Source organism: Fusarium poae, chromosome 1, assembly GCF_019609905.1.
Source record: "Fusarium poae strain DAOMC 252244 chromosome 1, whole genome shotgun sequence".
Lineage (NCBI taxonomy): Eukaryota > Fungi > Ascomycota > Sordariomycetes > Hypocreales > Nectriaceae > Fusarium > Fusarium poae.
The window spans coordinates 11,156,432-11,177,740 of NC_058399.1; the positions used below are offsets into that span (position 1 = coordinate 11,156,432).

Here is a 21,309-nt window from a genome sequence, read left to right on the forward strand (position 1 = left end):
TAGAGCGATTGATATGAGTCAAGAGTAGCCTCTGGCGACATGGGAGTACTAAATCCGTATGGCCTTGTAATTCCATAGGTCTGTAAGGCTTAGGGCCTCCTCGACAAGGCAGATCGACCGCACCTAGTCCTTATATCTACTAGGGCGGGAACTTTGAAGTCATCAGTTGACATATATATCCGAAGAAGGTCTCTATCTCCGTCATCCACTGGCGGCAACGTGAAAGAGAGGCGACGGTGACACGAGGCCCTTTGATGCTGTCCACATCTCCGGCCAGGTGAACGAGCTGGCGGGCATGCTTGTTACGGTGTAAGTCTGTGAAGTTAAGAACGTCAGCACAAGGATCAAATATGAATATGGCCAGATCAATCAGTTGGGTAGGTACGTACTCGTGTGTTAGTAGGGCAAGCGGGCGCTTCTTCATGCCATATGGGTCATTCAGGTGCGCCTTGTTCGCGGGTGACGTCTTTCATGAGAGATGAGAACACAGTGGAAGTGCTGAAGATCAGCATCACCGGCGTAGACCCTTCAGCGCCTTGAGAATAATTCTCTGGTCAAGGCCGAGCTTTGCGGTGTCCCCAAATGAATCGTTGGTTCCAAAGAAGATGCCGAAGTTGAAGCCGATGAAAAGGATTCGAAGCGCATTGGCCAAGAGGGTCGACAAGACAATGACCACACCACAAAGAGTAGGGATCGTGCTCCTGGATTCATGAGCTGGAGCGACGTCAGTATCATGGGCATGTTCACATTTGCCTCGCCGTGCGCTTGTCTGATCGGGGTGGCAGGTGTGATGGCGGCCCCAACGCTCAGCAGTGGCTTGTAGTGTGACATGATACTCTTCTGCTCATGTAAAAGAAGCGTTCGTTTAGTGTTCGGTACATATTCAATGACCAGAGGTGTTGTTGACCTCCCAGGCGTGCAGTTGCATACATGCAAAGACGTGGTGGTGAGACGACAGCGGAGAGGCTCTAGATAATAAGACAAGGGCATTTCGAATCACTCATCCTTTCGGCGTTTTTGGAACCCCAGTCGCATGACTGCTTTCCCATTTTGCCGTTTGTCTGGCTGCACTTCCCTGACACTGTGTACGGGCCAGGTCCCGGTCGGGTTCGAAATGAGTAGACGGGAAAGTCTACGTGCAGAGCCAAGCCCGCCAAGATGTGTGTGACGGTCGAGTAGGCAGAGCGTAGTCGCAAGAAATTCTGCAGTATCGGCAAAGCCAATGTTGGAGGTGGACTCGGTGCCGCTGCCTTCACGATAGTCGCTGTTCTGCTCATACGTTTTAAGGATATGAGTGTCTTGCCTGTTCCCATGTCGTTGCTTAGAGCAAAAGCTCTCCAAGATCCTCATGTCTTGCACCAGAATGTGGTCACAAGAGATACACCTTGTTGCTTCGAAAATGTTGCGGAAACGGCGACAGCTTCTCTATCCACATCGGTGCATCGCAACATGACACGGCCTCATTCACGCATGATGTGGTAGCGCTTGATTGCCTTGGTGCACTTGACTGTAGGAGGGTCATGTTAGCTATAGCTCTGCAAACGTTGACCACGTAAGGGCAGGAGGGGTGACTAGGCTGGTGGACTTACGGCTACGTGAAGGTGTCACCAGCTTCTTTCTCTAGGAGATGTTCTCATCTGGACCATGCGCCAAATATAAGCAGCAACTCCTTCCAAGCATGGTCCCCAAGGGCGTGATACTGCAAGTCTGCTCAGATATATCGATCATCATTGCATGTGATGTCAATTGGATCCTTGTACATCGAAACCCGCACCACCAACTGAGCATGATGCCCAAACCAGGCTTCAGGGCGCAAGTCCGCTCCATGTCCAGCCGTCTTGTCTGTAGCTCATACCATCCCACACGAAAGATGCAGCGAATGCTGCTGGGTAATAGGAGCAATCGCTGACGATGGATAAGTGGTATGTGTGTGTGTGTGCTTAAGTAAAGGGAGGAGGTGGAGCCAGGACGTATGTGTGTAGATGGGTTACAATCCTCTTGATCATGGAAGCGGTTGCTGAGAATCGAAAAGGGGGAGAGTGTGGTCGGCAAAAGAGAGGAGTAAAGTGAAGATACATGTACTTGTAGGTACTTGGCCAGGTCAATCCACTTGGATTCTCAAGACAGCTACTAGTAGTAGTGATGACAAGAGACTGAGAAGATGATTAATCATCTTCATGATGATAGAAGGAGGAATAAGCTGGGAAAGCGGTAGTGCAATGAGAATCGCCCACACATAGATGTGTAGTGATAATCCGTGTGATAGTATGGTCTTGACTAGCCATATACTCAAGGACTGAGTGTCGATGATATCGTTCCAGACTTTGGGTGCTGGACGTGTATGTCCTCGACAGCGATCGCCTTTGTAGCCCTCGCTGATGAGCCATTAGCATGTGGATTTCGATGGACGGAAACCAGCTGTCAAAGGCGGAAAGACGGTTGTGTCGTCAGAGGTGTCGGGTCTGCCTGATGAAGTGAAGAAGGTAGATCCGGGCGAGAGAAACAATCTGTCAAGTCCCGTTAGTGAGGAGTCAGAGTATAAAATTGGATGACAGAGCTTACCTTAGCTGTCGATGGACGACTCGTCTGAAGATTGGGGTTGCCATGGTTGATAGGTTGATGACAAGCAATGGCACAATGAGCCATGACGACTCGAGACTCGCTCTCAGATGGGGAGCAGGGTAATGGATACCAGAGTTGTTGATCTGGTAGTGTGATATATAATGATACGAAGGAGGGAATGTATCCTAAGAATCAGTAGTATAGTATGATGTGATGTTATGAGAAAGAATGAGAAACTCTCGGAGGGGATGAAGGGGGAGTTATACCTGAATCGGAAATTCTCTTCCTCCGAGAATGGCATCATCCGGAAGATGTTTTGTCTTGTTCTTCTTGATTGGAAGTTGTATGTGACGATTTCATCAGGCATCCATCGCAAAGATCCCGTTTGATGGAGGTTGTGCGAGACACACGGTGTCGGTTGTCCCGCAGCAAGCACTGAGCCATCGCAATTCTCCGATGAATGAGGAGATCCGATACGTCCATGATAGAAATCAGACTGTCTAGTGACACAGTCGGAGTCACGCCGGATTCAATCCGGTGGGAAAGTTGGTGAAAACTTGACAGTGTTTCTTTCTGCCTGATGCTTGGGCATCATCATGAAGCAAGCTTCCGGAGAAAAGAGAGATCGGGCATTCAAGAGAATTGTCGCCGACAAACTGAAAAGCAACCGCGATGTTTCTTGCGTGAATGAGGAGTGGTTTAGCAACTCTACAAGCACGGCATCTTTGACAGTCGGGGAGTGATGAGATTGGCATTCGTCGACCATAACTGAGGCTCTTGGGTGTGTTCGAAATATTGGCAACAACGCGATATGTGAAGTCTTCATTTGAAAGTCTGCATTGTCAATTGTTCTGGTGATGTTTCCATCTTTCGCTGGACATCCAAGCGCAGCACGGGGCTGCAAGTGACCGATCCGTAGGCATCTGACCGCAATATACAACCTATTAGCTATTCGATACCATCGCTTCACGGATGTACTCACCCTAGCCTCTGTTGCAATCCGTTGCTTCATCGACACGGATCGCATCAAAACCTCCGTGCCAATAGGCTTCGACGCATCATGTACCAGATGGGAGCCACCAAATCACGGAGTCATCTTGAGTGCTGTGCAATCTGAAATCGGAAGAACGGACATAAGGTATTTCCATCGTATTGATGTGAGAAGAAAGACTTGTGGTTTTGGTAGATGGATACAATCAGGCACACCCTGCGAAATGATCAGTTAGATGTTCTGGATCTTCGTAGGAAAGGCTCACAGCAGAAGTCTGAGAAGTCGCGTTGATCTGCCACATTGGGATAGCCCAAACGACATGCGACACCAACGAACAGTACTGCTTCCGAGCCATGTCGCTCTCCTGATAGACTTTTCGATGAGTCTGATCTTGGCTTGGTGATTTGCGCGGGCGAGTCTGGAATCGGGGTGAGTATCAGCCTGGTGTTGCGCCGTAATAAAATTCACAAGAGATGCGAAGTCCATGTCTGGTGAGAGAAATGTATGAGCGCTCCAATATTTCCGTCATTGTATTCACAAATGTCTTGTCGCAGGTATATACCTAACTCCAATCTCCAATGGCACTGAACTTGGACTCTATAGAGACGATATTCTCAACCGATCTTCCGATCTCGACACGAGACACAACCTCAGAGCCTCCGCCTCGGTCCCGTCACGAATAGCCGCGAGGGCAGTCTCAAGTTGGGGGCCAATCTCGCTTCTCTCTTTTCCAGCTTCCGCCTCGGCTCATCGAAGCCATAGTCGGCTCTGCTTTTTCCGGGAAGTGTCTCAATGTTATAGTCGCCCATATCCGCTTCTCCCTGTCGCCGCGCGCAGGATTATTTGCCGTCGCATCTCGTCTTTTCTTTCTTTGGCCATGCAGGCGTAGTCGACCAAGGCCTTGCGCGATGGAGCCGACGTGAAGTTGTCCGGGCCTCAGGGTATTAGAAGAATTGCTGCTGGAAGCATAAGGGAAAAAATTAGTGGATCACTTTATGCTCCTTAGACCATGGCTCTTAGACTACTTATTTTTGTAACCTAAGACTTAGAATGCCATTTTTTGCTCCGGGGTTGATGCGGGATAGCAGTTGGTAGTAGATTTACAGGGGTTAGGCGGTGCGAGACTGGGGAAAAGACTGCCGTTCTGTATGTAACCCAGCTCAACTCAAGATGATCAACAATTATGACGTCTTTTTTTCAAAATTCGGGACATCTCTGCGATGAGACGAAGTAAAGTACTAAGAGTATCATGTCACATCGCTTCAAGTTTACTGTTCATTTGGTCGGTGCGTACCCTATACAGTGAATCAATCGCGTGGGGAATTTATATCACAAGACCATGCGTTGTACATTTCCATCCAGTGGTGATCAAGTAGCTAGTATTTAGATTGGAATGAGAGATGGTAGACAAAGTTAATGATTTTGTTAAAAAGTAGTGTGCAGTAAAAGTGAGGTTGACAATTAGACATTGTATGGTCAGACCCATGATGGATCACCGGCATGACACACTTAGCACAACAGCATTTGTCTTGACTGACGTGCACCATGTCCATTACGCCATATCCGTAATTGAGCCTCAATTATGTACTTCTCATTAGGGAATCTGTGCGACTGTAGATCACCCTCCCTCTTCCTGCCCAGCGTCGCTTGATACTTGGCCTTTAGATTTACTGTTCTTACCAATAGCAACACGCTCGCAGGACCAGCACCTCATCGCTGATACATCCACCACCGCCACTTGTTTTTTTATCATGCTCGTCCAGTCAGAGTCAATGCCAATCCATTCTACTTTGACTCCAACAAAGTTTTTAATAAACTCGATATGGCCTTGCGCCTGCTTGGGAAGATCACCAAAAGTCTTTACACTCGTGGTCGGTGTCTTTCACCCGGGCATCTCATGATACCTAAACAACATGATCTCGACCGAGAATACCAAGATCCGCAGGGTACGAAGCTAACTCCTCGCCAGATCCAGGGTCCTTGTACGCCATAGTCATCTTGACCGTCTCGAATATATCCAGTACGTCCAGCTTGGTTAGGTTGAGTGCTGATAATTGATAGCCATGCTACATTGAAGCACTACCAAGTCGAGCCAACCACAACGACGTCGTCGAGCAGTGGATGTTCCCCATTCTCTGCCCACTGTCTGGAGTTTCGTGCCAACTTCTCCGACATCATCAGTTCTGAAACTGCCCTGCCAACTCAGGTTGTATAGGCTTTGACCACCCCGATCACTTCAGCGAGGCCACAGGGTTGAGGTGCAACGCGCCAATAATGCCTGCCACGGATGTGGTAGAACTTGTCACATATGAATATGATCCAACGTCGAGATCTAGCATCGAGGCGTTGGCACCCTCCACAATGATCTTCATGTTGTTCTCTTGGGCAGACTGCATGGTAGGCACGACATCGATGGCATTTAGCAAGCTTCGGACGATGTTCTCGAGAACGGGCGATTTTGTCCTCAACATCATACCTCAACAAGTCCCCGTATCTGTTAGTAGTCTGATGCAAGTCGCGAAGTTTCGACTCAAACAGCTCCCTGTTGAAGACCTCTGCTAATCGAATACCACTTCATGCAGCCTTTGTACTGTAACATGGTCCAATACCACGACCTGTAGTTCCAATCTCATTACCTCCAAGCTCAACTTCTTCGAGGCCATCGACAGCAAGGCGAAGGTCCAAGTTGGTTGAACTCAGTCTGAGATGAGAACGCGATCGTAAACTTTGGAGAGACCTTTCTCATCAAGTTCCTTGAGCTCCTTGAAGAATGATGGGAGATGGAAAACAACACCTGAACTAACCAAGTTTGTGAAATTCGGGTTGATGAGACCAGAAGGAAAAAGGTGGGAACTGTATGACATGCCCTGGGTAACAATTTGATGCCCTGCGTTGTGACCTCCGACGGCTCGCGTACAGAGTTACGCATCAGTAGCAAGAATGTCAATCAACTTTCCTTTCTATCAGCCGCACTCGTCAGAAGAAGTTCAATATTGCGTATAGAGGTAGGCAAACCCCTTCATCCCCTAGAAAACATATTCACGCCATAGCCATGCCCCGGTGCAGCTATTACAGGGCTACAAGTACCCCATTGAGAGCTGAGAATCGCAGTAATCGGCATGTTTAAAGATACGAGAAAGTATCGCAGCAGAGAACAGCACAGTTAGACAGTTGCGATGAAAGAAGACAGAGCTCTTGGACAATGGGGGAAGAACTTTGTGCGCGGGGTTACTTTACATGTGGTACAAGCCAGACAGTGACTCCGATTTGACTTCTACCACGCTCAGGTCAGACCTTCGTAAATCAGGAGGGCTAATGGCCCAACATTCAGACAGCCATTCCGGGACATTTCCTGAAGAAATGCAAACAGGTAACAGAGAAGATATCATCCCAACTGTGCCCGTCTTGTCCAAATCAGCATGGGGGCGCTGAAGCCTCTTGGATATCCTGTCAGCCTGTCAGCTTCGGCTTCTGATCTACAAGAACATGTTGCCGCTATCCACACCACCCAGCAGCACCCCCGCAAAAATAAATGCCAAGCGCCGAACTACTCATCCTTTGTTCCTCTTTTCCCCGCTCCGGCTTCGGTCCGGCTTGTGTGGGTTGGCCGTCTCACTCCCGTTATCCGGCCGGGTTTGTCTGAAGAAACCTTTCTTTGAACTACCACCACCACTCGGGCCGGGATCGATGAGAATTTTTTTTTTAAAAAAAAAAAAATGCTCCTCAATTAATCGCACAGTGATGGGTGTAATTCTGGGGAAAGGAAACGAAGAGGGGCCTTTCGCTTTCGTTCCGTTTGACCTGCAGAACCGTTGCGGAAACAAGAGCTGAAGGTGACGGAATGTTCCTGTGCCTGTCTACCGAGATCTGCAAAAAAATGTTAAACGGGCAGAAAAGGTAATTGTCAGTGGGTGTTGCAAGGCTCAGAACAAAGACGCTGCAAGGCGTCAAGTCTTTTTCTTTGGTTGATTGGTTCTGGGCATGCATGTCAGGGCAAGAGAAGGTTTCGCCTCCCCAAACGACGTCACAAAGACATCAATGGTGTTCTTTCTATTGACTAAAACATCCATGCTTTCTTTGATCCACTCTTTTTGTTTTCTTTAATGCTCGTCATCATTGTTACAAGGGAGAGACAAAGGAAAGAATAAGAAAGAAACAGTAGGTAGAAACAAGAAACAATAACCGGTTTTCTCACTACGCGGCGGGATACTCCCGTTCCGGGATTAACGGTTTGTCTGTCAAAAAAACCTGCCCCTCCAATATGATGTCATGTTGCCCTGGATCAATCTCGCAATCGGTTCCGAGATCTTGGACTCTTGTGCAGAAGAGAAGGGGGCGTGTCCAATGGTTCTAGACTTATCTTGCCTTGCATTGCATTTAATTGTCTTTAATGATGAATACTGCAGTAATGATTGAAACCCAGCATTGATTGCTTCGTGAATGAGGCTTGGCGGGCTTACACAACGACGTAATTGAGGTCTATTACGCAGGCATTGTGAGTTTTTTGCTTACATTGCCACAAAGGATGAGCGCATGTTCATTCAAGTCCAGGGTTCAGAAAATTCCCTACAGCTTTGTTGGGATGTTGATCGTCTCTGCAGATAATAAGATCAACGACGGTGAGAGTTGGCTGTGTGTGAGCTGAGTCTAGGGTACGTTGAGGCGATTAAAGGTGATGCTCAATGAGCAAGGGTGATTCGTGCCAGAGCTGGCGGTGCTGACTAGCCGAACAGGGGGAGGGGCGTAATAAAAGAGTCATTTGTTCGCTGTAAATGAATCAAGACAAAGTTACTTACAATAAAAAAGGGTTGCTTGCTGGCAGAGTCGGTGAGCGACAGTTACAGCACATCATGTCTGCTGCAACAGTATCGTCGACACCGCCTTGCTATCTTGACTAGGTGTTCTTGACATGTTCTGGCGCCGTGCCCTCGTGGCTGACGCGAGACGACAAGGCTACTGTGACAAGAAGGGGGTGTGTAGCGACTCATTCAGGAATAAAGTACGGGGTAAATAGTTGCACTGTACAGTACAAAACTGACTCAACTCTTTGCTCAGTGGCGGAACAAGACTCTAATTGTTTTGTGAAAATTCTGATAAACGTCTCCTTTTTTACCTTTTCTACGCTGCGAATGAGACAAGTTAGAAGAGAAGAAAAAACTTTGACAAGCCTGACAAGTTTGTTCTTTTCTCGGCAACTCCCATGGGTGCTGTGCTAGTTTCAGCTCACGTCAATAGTTTTGTCTCGGAGGAATAAACTTTTTCAATACTTTCAACGGCTGAAGTTCGAGGCTCGTTTAAACATGACCTGATGGAAACTCCAGGCCTTTCGCCTTTCCAAGTCCAGCATTCCGGACAGAGTTCTTAATAAACATTACTTTTAAAGAAGCGCGGCTCCGGGGTTGTGAGGTCCATACGTTCGTTCCTCCAGGGTTCCAGGATTGGAAAGAGGCTAGAGTGAGATGTTCCCGCGGGCGGAAAGGATGGAAAGGCTGATTTTAGGAAACCCCTGTAAGCTGACCCCAGATTCCCCTTTACAGAACAACTTACAGCCGCACAGTTTAAAGCCTCGGCTTTATTACAGTAAAGCTATCAGATCATGGTCAACTTTAGAACAATCAATATTGAATCATGTCAAACTTTGTTTTTTCTCACTGACTCTCATATTGTTTAACAGAAAGAAAAAAACATCACCGCTGTTTTCACCGTTTTACCACAATACTCCTGGTGGCGTGAAGCTCTAGTCAATCATCTGTCCAGCCTGAAATAAACACTGATCTTAACTTGGCGAGTTTCAGCATGTGACGAACCATCTCATCCCAAAGCAAAACCCCAACCCCCATCTTATTCCATTTTGTATTTTCCCCGCCTTTTTCCAAATCCTGCTACATACTTTGGTTTCCCCCCCAGGCATCCAAAAATCGAGGCACATGCGCGCTTGTCAAATCATGGGGTTTGATCAACGGCTACCTAGCCCACTGTCTCAGATTCTATCTATCTTGTGTGTATGTCAAAAGATGCAGGTGATATCCTCTTTTGCGAGCCTCACAGTTCTCCACGATATGTGATGGACAGTCTATCATATACATATACTGTCCGCGCACAAAAGATGTGCGTCTGATCCATCCATCCATCATTTGAAGATCAGGGTCCAGAGCGCTTGCGGCGGCGCAGAGAGTTCCTATCTGAGAAACAAACACAACACTTTTCTATCAACTCAGCCAGCCCGCCGTCAGCTGCGCATAATACAATGATAATTGCGGCAATATACTCGCACCGCACCGTCCGTAGTTACCGTTCCCGTTGGAGGTAGTCATCGTCAGCGGTGCAGCAGTCGCAGTCAGCAGATGGGGAACATAAACCTGTTCTTACACTGTCCCGCTCTTTGTCTATTGCCATGTGGCCTTTTGAACGCGTACTTCGGGTATCTTGGAGGCATCGTATCCTTCTCTCTCCCCCCGCGCGCGGGGAAATGGTTCGCATATTGTAGATAGCTTCGGCTCGAATAGGTAGCTCTTAGAACTTGTCAATGCAAGCAACATCACTCGCTGCACTGTACTTATCCACACTCCCCCCTCTTTTTTGTGTTTCTCTCCCCTGTCAGATCCCATCCCTCGTTCAACATGGCCCGCGGAGCCTCTCTCCACTGCCTTGCCTTTGCCTTGCGTCTGTGAATGCCTGCCTTCCCCGCAATCAGGCCCCATCACCCAATGCGTCTTATACGTGGTGAAGTCTGGCTTGGCCAGCGTGGCAGAACAAGATATATCAAATAGCACATCGCAGAATACATACCGCCAAGAATGAGAGACATAAGGGTTCGTACATCAACTGAGAGGTGCCCCTAAAGTTAACCTGAGAGGTGCCTCTGATAGCGTGATAAAAAGTAGGTAATTTTAGTATTAAGCTAAGAGGTAGTAATAAGGGTTATAATTAGTTAGGTTATATACTATTATAAGGTATCTCTTAGGTTAACTCTTAATTAATAATTTATATAACTTTCTTTACTTTTTTCTTTCTTTTAACCTTCTAATAATATATTATTAAGGTATTATTTATTTATTATAGAAAGTTAATAGTCTAATAGCTAATTATAGCTTTTATAGCCTTTTTTACTAAAACCTAATATTATAAGTTTATTATTTTCTATTAAACTAGCTATATTTAAAGTCTTTAAAGATAGATTACTATAAAAAGATTAAATAAATTAAATAAGTAATATATATTTAATATATTATTAATTAATTACTAATATATTAATAGCTTAATTAGCTTATATATTATAATATATCTATCTTAATATTATTAGACTTTTTTTAATTAAGGTATATTAAATTAAATAAAGATACTATTTTAACTAAGAACTTTATTTATATTATTAGTATTTTTAATTAGCCTTTTATATTAAATAATAGTATTATTTATATTATTATAAGAAACTTATTTAATATTAAATTACTAAAGAATCTATTTTATAATATATAAGTAATAAATTATTTATATATTAGTAATATATTAATAACTCTATAGCTCTAGTTTTACTATATAAAAAAATACCCTTTAAGGAAGACTATTTTTAATTTCTTTAATAATAAAGTATATATAATTTTTAAATATAATTATATAGGGGTTAAAGTATATAAATATATTTCCTTAACTATATTATATTTATATAATAATAACCTAGAGGACTATTTTAAGAAGTAAGCTATATATAAAGTATTACTTAATTAACTTATAAAGGAATAAGAGACTATTATATAAATTCTTTTTAATTTAATATATTATTTATATATTAACTATTATTAAATAGTTTAAAGCTATTTAGAAATAATTTTAAATAGGTAAAGCCTATTATATAGTATATTTAGTAATTTATAGCCTTAAGCTCTATAAATATCCTATAGTTATAAATATAATATATTTAGAATATATTATTAATATATAATTAATATATTATTTAAGGATTATTTAAAAAGCACCCTTAGCTTATATATTATAGTAATTATACTACTAATAGAAGGCTACTTTATACTTATATCTCTATCCCTCTTAAGTATTAACCTTATATAAGGACTATTTAAGATTTCCTTAATAAGAAGGATATTAATATACTATTATACCCTATATATTATTTAGTTAATATTAATAAGCAAAAGGCTAAGAAATATAATAAGTATTACTTATCTATAGTTAATATATTAGTAATAAATAACTAATCTATTACTAGACTATTAATACCTAGTTATTAATAAAGGCTAGATATATTATATATTATATAATATATATTAGTTTATATAAGTTCTTTATAATCCTTTATATCCTTATATTACTCTTACCTTATATAGTATATATTACTATCCTTTTCTTTCTTTTACTATAGTTTTAATTAAGATTTTTAATTTATTAAAAACTACTTTTATAGTATTATTAAATATACTATTAACTATAAGTATATAATCTATAGTTTATTTATTAACTATATATAGCTAATTATCTATTTATTTATTAAAATAAATAGCTTTAGTTTAAGCCAGTATAGGCAATTTTAAATTAGTATAATATAAAGACTATTATTAATATTTATTCTATATTATTAAATTTTAATTATTTAGCTTACTGTTTCTAAAAGTATTAATTAATTTATTATCTATTAAGTATTTCTAGACTTAGTATTTAATATAAATATATTAAATACTATAAAGATAAAGAATATAAAGTAAGTATTATTAATATATTAATAATATATTACTAATATATTACTAGTATATTTAATACTTTAAGTAATTAAGTAATAATATATTAATTATCTATATATTATATAAATAGGTAAAATACTTTAAGCTTTCTAGTATATTATCCTTTTAAGTTAATATAAATTTTAAGTATATTATAAGTAGTAATAAATATAAGATTATTTAGGCAATCTGCCTTCTTAATTAAATTAATAAGTAATTACTTATATATAGCTAATATATTATTAATATATTATTAATATATTAATTAAATATTCCCCTTTTATAAGCCTTTACTTATAGGCAGAATATAGAGACTTACTTTAAAATATTTAAAGTAGCTTTTTAAATATTAAAAAGAGACTTTTAAATTAGTATTTAATAATAGTATATTTATAATACTAGATTATAGAGGATTATATTAAATTAAAATATTGCCTATATAAAAGGTAATTCTTTTCTTTATTTATTTATTATTAATTAATTATTACTTATTAATATATTATAAGATTTAATTAGTATTTATATTTTATTAATCCTTTAAAGAGTATTTATTATTATTAAGAATACTTTATTTATTTTTATTATAAGTATTTTTAATAAGGCTATAATAAGATAAAATTACTTTTATATATAATTAATATATTAATAATTCTTTAGAGGAAACCTTATATAAAAGGGGTTTTTACTTAAAGCCTTCTTATATATCTATATATTAGTAAATAATATCCTTACTAAAGGCTAAAGACTATTTAGTTTACTATAGTATTTATAATTTAATTATAATTAATAAGAGATTTATTTTAATTTATATCTAATGCCTTACTAATATATAACCTAGATTACCCTAGCCTAACTAATTAGGCTATATATAAGAGAAGTGCTTTAATTAGAGCTAGTCTTTTATTTAGTATATCCCCTATAAATAAGTATTAATAGTCTTCTATAAATAAGAATACTAATTATATTAAATCTATATATAAATCCTCTTATTAGTAAAGTAATTAATTTTTAAGTTTATTATAGGTTATTCTACTATAAGTTATATATAATATATTAACTATAGATAATTAATATATTACTACTTAGTAATTAATAGTTTAATTTAATCTAGCTTAAATATATTAATACTAATATAAAATAGGGTATATACCTTATATATAATAACCTTAGAATTAAAGAGAGGTTTTAATAGAATTTATAATAGTAAATAAATAAGTTAATTATTTATCTATTATCTATTTATTATTAATATATTATTAGTATAAAGTTAAACTTAAGATTCTATATTAAGCTCTTATATATAAGCCTAAAGTAAAAGAAGTAATACTTATTAATCTCTAGAAAATTTATCCTTTTTAATAAAGTAATTACCTATTCTAATATTATTATATAAAATACTAAGGTTAATTATCTCTATACTTTATAATTAATTTATAATATATAGTTAATCTATTAAGCTATCTTACTATTAATAAAATATACTATAATAGCCTTTAGCAGATATTTAAATAGCCTTAGAGAGGGAATAGCTATATATAAATTAAATATAAATAATTTTAAATCTTCCTTAAGAATAGTAAAATACCTTCTTTAACTATTTTTCTTATAATTAATATATTACTAATATATTAATAATATATTACTCTTACCCTATATATCTTTAACTTTTTTATTATATTCTATTTATAAATTATTTAATTATATATTAATAATATATAATAATAATAAATTCTTTATTAATTAATTATACTTAATTATACTTATTACTTCTTTATAAAGAAATAAATTCTTATTAAAGAATTTATATTTAATTACTTTTAAATTAATTAAAAAATAAAATAAGAAAAGTTAATAAGACTAGTTATATATTATAAATCTATAGAAAGATTATTAATTACTAATATATTATATCTTAATTATTAAACCTTTATACTTAACTCCTTAAGATAACCTTATATAATATATTATATATATATTATTAATATATTATCTATTTATTTATAATCTATAAGTAATTAATAGCTACTCTTTAGCGCTAGGGTAAATAAGCTAAAGAAATTTCTTAATAGCCTAGTACTTCTAGACCTTATAGCTAAAGTTAATTAAATTAAGAAGGGAATAATTTATATTATATTAATATAATAAATTAAAAATATATTAATAAAGACTTATTACTTTAACAGCTTATAGTATAGTTAATATATTACTTATAGGCATTAAGCTTTATAGTAATTTTCTTTACCTTATTAAAGTTAATCTATAATATTAATAAGTAATATATAATATATTATTAATATATAATTTATCTCTTTAGCCTTATACTTATTAAGAATAGTCTTAATATAAATAGGGAGATTTAAGTTAAAGAGAGTAAAAGACTATATATTAGTTAATAATTATTAATATATAAGTTATATATTAAGTAACTTATAATAAGACTACTAGGTATTTTACTAAATATAGAAATTAAGGTCTTATAAGTAAAGGTAAAGTAAATAAGAATAATAAAAGCCTCTGCAGTAGGCGCCTTAGTAAGAATAGCCTAATAATAGATTAATAATATATAGTTAATATATAGCTAATATATATATAAAGACTTATAAGTCTAGCTACTATAAGAGAAAGTATAATAATAAGGGCTATAGTAATAAAGGCAATAGTAATAAGAGCCTTAGTAATAGAATCCTTAGTAATAAAGGCTATTAAGACTTATTAAGTAGTTTTAATAATACCTTAATAATAAATTAATAATATATAGCTAATATATAGTTAATATATATATAAATATTTATATAGGTAGACTTATAAAAAGGTATCTTAAGTATAATAAGGGAAGTAAAATTAGCCTTTAAGTTAAATTTAGACTTTTTAACCTTATTATATTTATATAAGGTCTTAAAGGTATTTAAGTTACTAGAATTATTAGAATTAATAATAATAACCTATAATATATTAGTAATAAATAAAGAATATATAGATAATATATATTATACTTATTATTAGCGCTTTATAAGAGGCTTAAAGGCTATAAGAGTATCTTTACCCTCTAGAATACCTTTAAAATAGAACTTTAAAAAAGTAAGGTAATTAATATAATAGATTAATAATATATTAATAAAGAATAAATAAGATATAATTAATAGATTATATACTCTTAATATATTTAAGGTTATTAATTATAATTATACTATACTAAGGGATATAGATTTTAATATAATAATAGTTTTTAATATAGACCTTTAAATTCTATAGCTTTTAAAATATATTCTATTAATACTTAAAGAATAAATAAATAATAAATTAATAATAACTTATTATACTATAAAGTTTACTATTATTTAAAATACTTAAGATTTAATAAAAAACCTCTCCTTAAGGGAAATAGATAAGTCTATTTTACTTAAAGAATTAATAATAAATAAGTAAAATATAGCTAATATATAATATACTACTTTAAATAGTATATTATTAAGCTATCTCTTACCTTTAACTTTAATAATATACTCCTAGTAATTAAAGTAATTCTTAAGTTAACTAGTAATAGTATAAATACCTATAATAGATAGTAAATAGATTATTAATTAAGAAATAATAAATTAATATATTAAATTAATATATTAATAATAGATTAATAGAGATATTAATTATAATAATTAATATATTAATTATAATAATTAATATATTAATTATAATATATATATATTAAAAAGAAAAGAGATAAAAAGGAATAAGGAAATAATAAATTAAAAAAAGCTAAATTAATAGCCTTTACTTTTTTAACTAATTATATTATAATTTCACTAATCTACTACTTTTCAGCTTAATACTAAAATTACCTACTTTTTATCACACTATCAGGGGCACCTCTTAGGTTAACTTTAAGGGCACCTCTCAGTTCATCTTCAGGCACGAGACATAAAGCTGCTGCTGTTCAAGTGAGGCCTGCTGCCTACGTACCTACGTATTTGCATGCTCATTTGTTCCAATAGTCTCACGCAAGACAGTAATAGTACCACCGGGATGGCTGGGGCTGGGGCTGGGCTGAGCCTTTGCCCTGCTAGGCAACATCCAATACCCATTTTCAACCACAAAAGTGAATATCGCAAATGCCTCTCTTTATTTTCTGCATGCACAGTGTCTGGTAATCTCACCCATCATCATAGCTTGGATGCGACACGGACGGAGAGACGATATAAGCCCAGAATAATCCCACGAGGTAATCGTACCATCGACTCATGGAAGGGCCCGAGCTTTGATGATAAGGGGAAGCGAAAAGATCCAGCCTCACTTTTATTTTTATCGTCTCTCTCTCGGCCGGTTCCCCAGCATCGTATAATTAAAGATGAATCGGGATCAGTTCACCTTTGACCGAGGCGGATCCGCGGCGGCCCATAACATGTTTATTTTCTCACCTGCGGTGTCGCAAGACAAGATCAACAGAAATGTCTAAAAACAATTTCAAACAAATACCAAAATCAAGAAATAGATTATTCCACTTTCTCCATTTATTAGTGAAAAACGCCAAGTCTTTAACCCCCCCAACAATGCGGTTTTAATGACTTGTCTTTGTTTTTGTCTCACTCTTCAAACCAGATGCCAACTCGTATCTAACAAAAGACACCGTATTTTTCTCCGCCATGAGACATTCATTTGCGGTGTATCACACGAAATAATTTCATCAGAGAAAAACATTTTCATTAGAGAAAAATAAAAATCATCTAGTTCATCCCTTGGATACCCACTGATCCTCCTCCCTTGACTCTCAAGAAGAAAAAGAAGCAAAAAAAGGGCTCAATTTAGTCTATAGATCCAGTCAGTTCATCCACTCATAACCAAGACCGTCCATCCATCTTGACTCCAACACGACGGATTCAACCCCCCAACACAAAAAAAAGACAACCCGAAATGTTCCTCTGTCAAAGTTTTCTACCACATGGGGAGCGAGTGTGTGTGTGGTGTGAGCGACAAAAGATGAGTCAACAAATAGCATAGCAGCAGCAGCAGCAACAACAACAACAACAATTCCCTCACGATTCAATATGTTGGCCGGTTTTCGGCACCCCCGAATAGCTTCTGTTTTTTAACATTTCTTGTTATCAGTGGAATGCTAGTTCTAGGGCATTCGTTATCCCAGAGCCCTCACGCTCATCCCCGCAAAATACGCTGTAGGAATGAATGGATCCCTGGCCATGTCATGTTCTGGCCCAGGCCTCAAAAATTTAAAAAAGGAGACTCTAAAGACCAGGGACGGGCGAGATTCCGGAGTCTTGGCTAAATCCACCCCCGATATCGTTCTACTGTGCGCCGAGTCAACGGGTTGCCTTGTTTGGTCTTGAGTGCTAATTGCCACTGTGGATAGGGCATTGATGACCCTTAGACGCCTTCTGAGACATCATTATCTTTAGTGACGACCACAGTGCGGCTCAAGCTGAGCTCCCCCCCCACGCCCTTATGAAGCGTCGGTCGCCGGGCTGGACTGGCCCTGTCCTTGCCACTCCCCCCCCTACCGAGCCAAGACCCGCCACACCTCCACCTTGATTCACCTGAGGCTCCAGTTAATTACACTCCCCACTCCTCTCAAACTGTCGGTACAGCCTCTGCCAGTGTCTATATCCATCAGCCTTCCCCCCCAAAATCCCCTTCCTGGGGTTTCCTCTCTTTTTACATTTTATATACACAATACAATATAACATTCACGCGTTCATAACCGTCACAGCCTTGGATTCAGCGTTTTCATACATCATTTTTGAGCTGGACCTCTTTTATCATTATTGCTTGAAGCAATAAACAACAAATCATATCACACCGTCTATCCCTTTGTGTAGAGTTCCACCTTCTTTGTTTACCAGGGCGTGTCCACATTCCATTCCCTCCACAGCAAAACAAAGGTTTCTTCACAACAATAACAAACCACAAATAAATATCACGACAGTTCCGCGCAAAGAAGAAGAAAAAAAACCAATCCCTTCTTTTTTATACACACAGTCACCATGGCTCACTCAACCGAAACTTACTACTACTACGTCCCCAATCTTCAGGCTCTCGACCCCACAGCTCGCGAAGTCGACCCTTCAGCTTACGCCTGGGTTCAACCCACCATCATCGAGGATGATGATCTTACCTTTGGAGGAAAGTCACTGAGCGCTTGGTACGAGGAGGATCGTCGCCGTCACAGCAGTGGCAGCAACAGCAGCGATGAAGAGGAGCGCCGCGGTCGAGAGCGCGTGCGAAGAAACTACTCTCGCTCTGGCAAGTCGCACAAGAAGTAAATGCGCTTGCGACACATCAAGAACGCGGTCACCGACAAATCATGACACCCCCCCCCCCCCATTAGAACAAACAACCTCAACCTCACCACCGCAACATCTTGACTCGCCTCTACCTACTACCACCTGAAATCTCGCCACCACCACATCAAACCCTCGACATGTCCACAATGAAACGACTATAGAACACTCCGGAATATTCCCCCACAGCTTACTTTTCCACGTCACGCATCGCCACCAGACTCCCTCGCTTACCAATAACACGACCTGTATAACCTCCTCTCGCTCTCACCTCACTGGCATGCTTCTACGACCAACCTCTCCAGCATTCAGCATTTTAGCATTTCAGGAACTTTTCCCAACAGAAGGGGAAACTTGCATTTTAGACCTGCTTTCACTTGCGCAAGCCTCTTGCTTGCCAAACGGCGTTGTATTTTATCATTATCCTTGTACTTGTGTTTTTGTTTTTACAACTCTGCATGCATTCGGGATACCCCATGTTGGATTCGTTACGTTACTATAGTCTGCGCCTGAGGCCGGACAGGGAAAGGAAAGGATAACGGGAATTATCTTGAGTGAACTCTTCTTCTTCTCTCCTGTGGATGGGAAGTGTCATGGAGGGTTAATGATTGGGATGGCGGCTTGATGAAAAAGGCCGCTAGAGGTAGCATAGCACCCACACTGAATGGCAGAAATACCATAAGTTTAACACTACAATACGTTGCCTCAAAACACGTGAATACATGCAGTTTAGTTTACCAGTGATTAAAGTCAACGTTGCAGTACTTGATAGTTCGCATCATGCCCTCTCCGGGGCATATGATCCACACATGAGGTCACGCACTTCTGCCAAAGCCACGTGCAATCCCTCGCTGCAGCACGCATAAATGTTACAAAAAAGGTGCATATTACAAGAATCCGACGTTTCAATCTCGATCAGAAACCAAGTCAGGTTTTGAAGAATCCCATGCATGAAGAAATGACGTCGTCGAATGTCACTGACACGCAACAAAACTGCCAAAAAACCACGATTTCGGATAACCTTTTACAGAAAATGAACTTGATAGGTTCGTCGCGGTCATAACAAGACAGAGAGCTCTAGTACCGCGTTGACGGAACCCGCCTCAGTAGGTATGTTTTTGAGTCGTTCCATCAACGTGCGGGGTTAACTTGACGATCGCATGTCTTTTGGTGATGGCAATAAAAGTTTATTTGGAAATGACGAATTTTTGTTGTTTAAATGAACAACTTGAAGATTACTTGGACGTATTTACCTTTTTTTAATCTTGACGCGTGGTCATCGAGTAAATGTCAAGGGGTGTTTATAGACAAAAGTGGTGATTCTTACATACTGCGCCACATTAACATTTCGTGATTATGATGCACATATTCCATGATTCCAGATGAGGTTATTCATACATAATTAATTACTAAATATGTCGCATTCTTGGTGTTGATGGGAGAGACATCAAGTGATCGTCGTCCCACCAGTAGTCGTTCCACTTGACAGCTCACTACCGACTATCGACTACTGACTACCGACTGCTCGGATCTTGCATACCTTAATGCGTAGGCTACTAGCGAAGTCTAGATCTTCCGTCCATAATTGACAGCGCCGATCAAAAGGCGAAACGTTGGATCTCGAACAGCAGCTGAAACAAATGGTTTATGGATGGGTTCCGCTTACAACAAAGATTCCCTTGAGGTGATTCACTCCTCAGGGTACGCCGCTTGAGGCACAAGGGACGAAATTAGTAGGTCACTTTATGCTATTTAGACCATTATTTTATTTTCGTACCCTAAATATGAACGGCCATCTTTTTGCTACCAACTCGACTGCTTCGCTCCTTCCTTCACACCGTGTCTTTGTCATGATTCAGCGGGGCTTTTGCGATGACAACACTCGTTCTCTTACGTCGTGCTTCAACTCACAACGACCATATCGTACTTCAATACAGTTACTTATACACTTTCCAACATGTCAAACAACGAAATGACACCTCGCGGTACGGTCACCGAACATCAGGGCGACGAAAAGGACAAGGCCGAATCTCGAGAGGTGACCCCAGAGCTCGTCAACGACGACTACAGTCCCAAAGAAAGCCACTCCAGCTCCAGCAACGACAGTGACTCCTCAGAATTCCAAGAATTAACCCCGGCGCTCCTCGAGGCCATGCGGGAAGCAGAACAATTCTACGCAGAGGAAGAACCGGAATCGATACCGCGCGGGTATCTTGGCCATTTTGACATGGGCTTGGACATGGACATGACTGCATGGCAGGACGACGTTGAGAGAAGATACGGATTATTTGAGGTCTCCGAGGTTGATATTGCGAGGCCCAACCAAACCCAGCAGCCGGTTAGTTATCTTGTCCCCAACCTTTGAAAGTACTAGATAACTAATAATGTGGCAGAAGCTTGCAGAATAGGAGAAAGCAACAAACGACGATGTCACCAGCTTGCAGACGCTTGCTGGCAACGCAATCGAGGGTGACACGATTACGCCAGAATTCTACGTCGCCAGTCAAAAGAGACATGTCAGAGACGTCCTTGTTGAGGTCTATGATGCGGTTAGCGAGATGACAAAAAGTCTTGGGATCGTGTGGTACGTCTGCGTCTGTTCGTCTTACACCACATACTGACAACCATTTCCAGGGATTACGAAGTCGAGAACAACAGGTAATTCTCAAGGGCGTTCTGTCAGGTGTTGGTCTTTCGTCGTTGGGAATCATGGATGCGATAGATGTTTAAGGGCGAA

General features: G+C 39.0%; 5 protein-coding genes across 5 annotated transcripts; 2 read left to right on the forward strand and 3 right to left on the reverse strand.

Moving 5' to 3' along the window:
- Positions 1-511: 511 nt before the first annotated feature.
- FPOAC1_003627 (uncharacterized protein) lies at positions 512-1,350 on the reverse strand (the record flags this gene model as incomplete). Its single annotated transcript, XM_044848186.1, has 2 exons — positions 512-714; positions 1,137-1,350. 2 exons carry the CDS (start codon positions 1,348-1,350, stop codon positions 512-514), a joined length of 417 nt encoding a protein of 138 aa, XP_044714102.1.
- A 939-nt stretch (positions 1,351-2,289) lies between these two features.
- Positions 2,290-2,606, reverse strand: FPOAC1_003628 (uncharacterized protein; the record flags this gene model as incomplete). Its single annotated transcript, XM_044848187.1, has 3 exons — positions 2,290-2,375; positions 2,416-2,507; positions 2,563-2,606. The coding sequence occupies 3 exons, from the start codon at positions 2,604-2,606 to the stop codon at positions 2,290-2,292; spliced, it is 222 nt and encodes a 73-aa protein (XP_044714103.1).
- Positions 2,607-5,457: 2,851 nt separating this feature from the next.
- FPOAC1_003629 (uncharacterized protein) lies at positions 5,458-6,027 on the reverse strand (the record flags this gene model as incomplete). The annotated part of the gene is made up of 2 exons (XM_044848188.1): positions 5,458-5,600; positions 5,853-6,027. 2 exons carry the CDS (start codon positions 6,025-6,027, stop codon positions 5,458-5,460), a joined length of 318 nt encoding a protein of 105 aa, XP_044714104.1.
- A 12,248-nt stretch (positions 6,028-18,275) lies between these two features.
- FPOAC1_003630 (uncharacterized protein) lies at positions 18,276-18,554 on the forward strand (the record flags this gene model as incomplete). The annotated part of the gene is made up of 1 exon (XM_044848189.1): positions 18,276-18,554. The coding sequence occupies one exon, from the start codon at positions 18,276-18,278 to the stop codon at positions 18,552-18,554; it is 279 nt and encodes a 92-aa protein (XP_044714105.1).
- Positions 18,555-20,529: 1,975 nt separating this feature from the next.
- Positions 20,530-21,234, forward strand: FPOAC1_003631 (uncharacterized protein; the record flags this gene model as incomplete). The annotated part of the gene is made up of 3 exons (XM_044848190.1): positions 20,530-20,910; positions 20,981-21,156; positions 21,207-21,234. The coding sequence occupies 3 exons, from the start codon at positions 20,530-20,532 to the stop codon at positions 21,232-21,234; spliced, it is 585 nt and encodes a 194-aa protein (XP_044714106.1).
- Between the last annotated feature and the right edge of the window lie 75 nt (positions 21,235-21,309).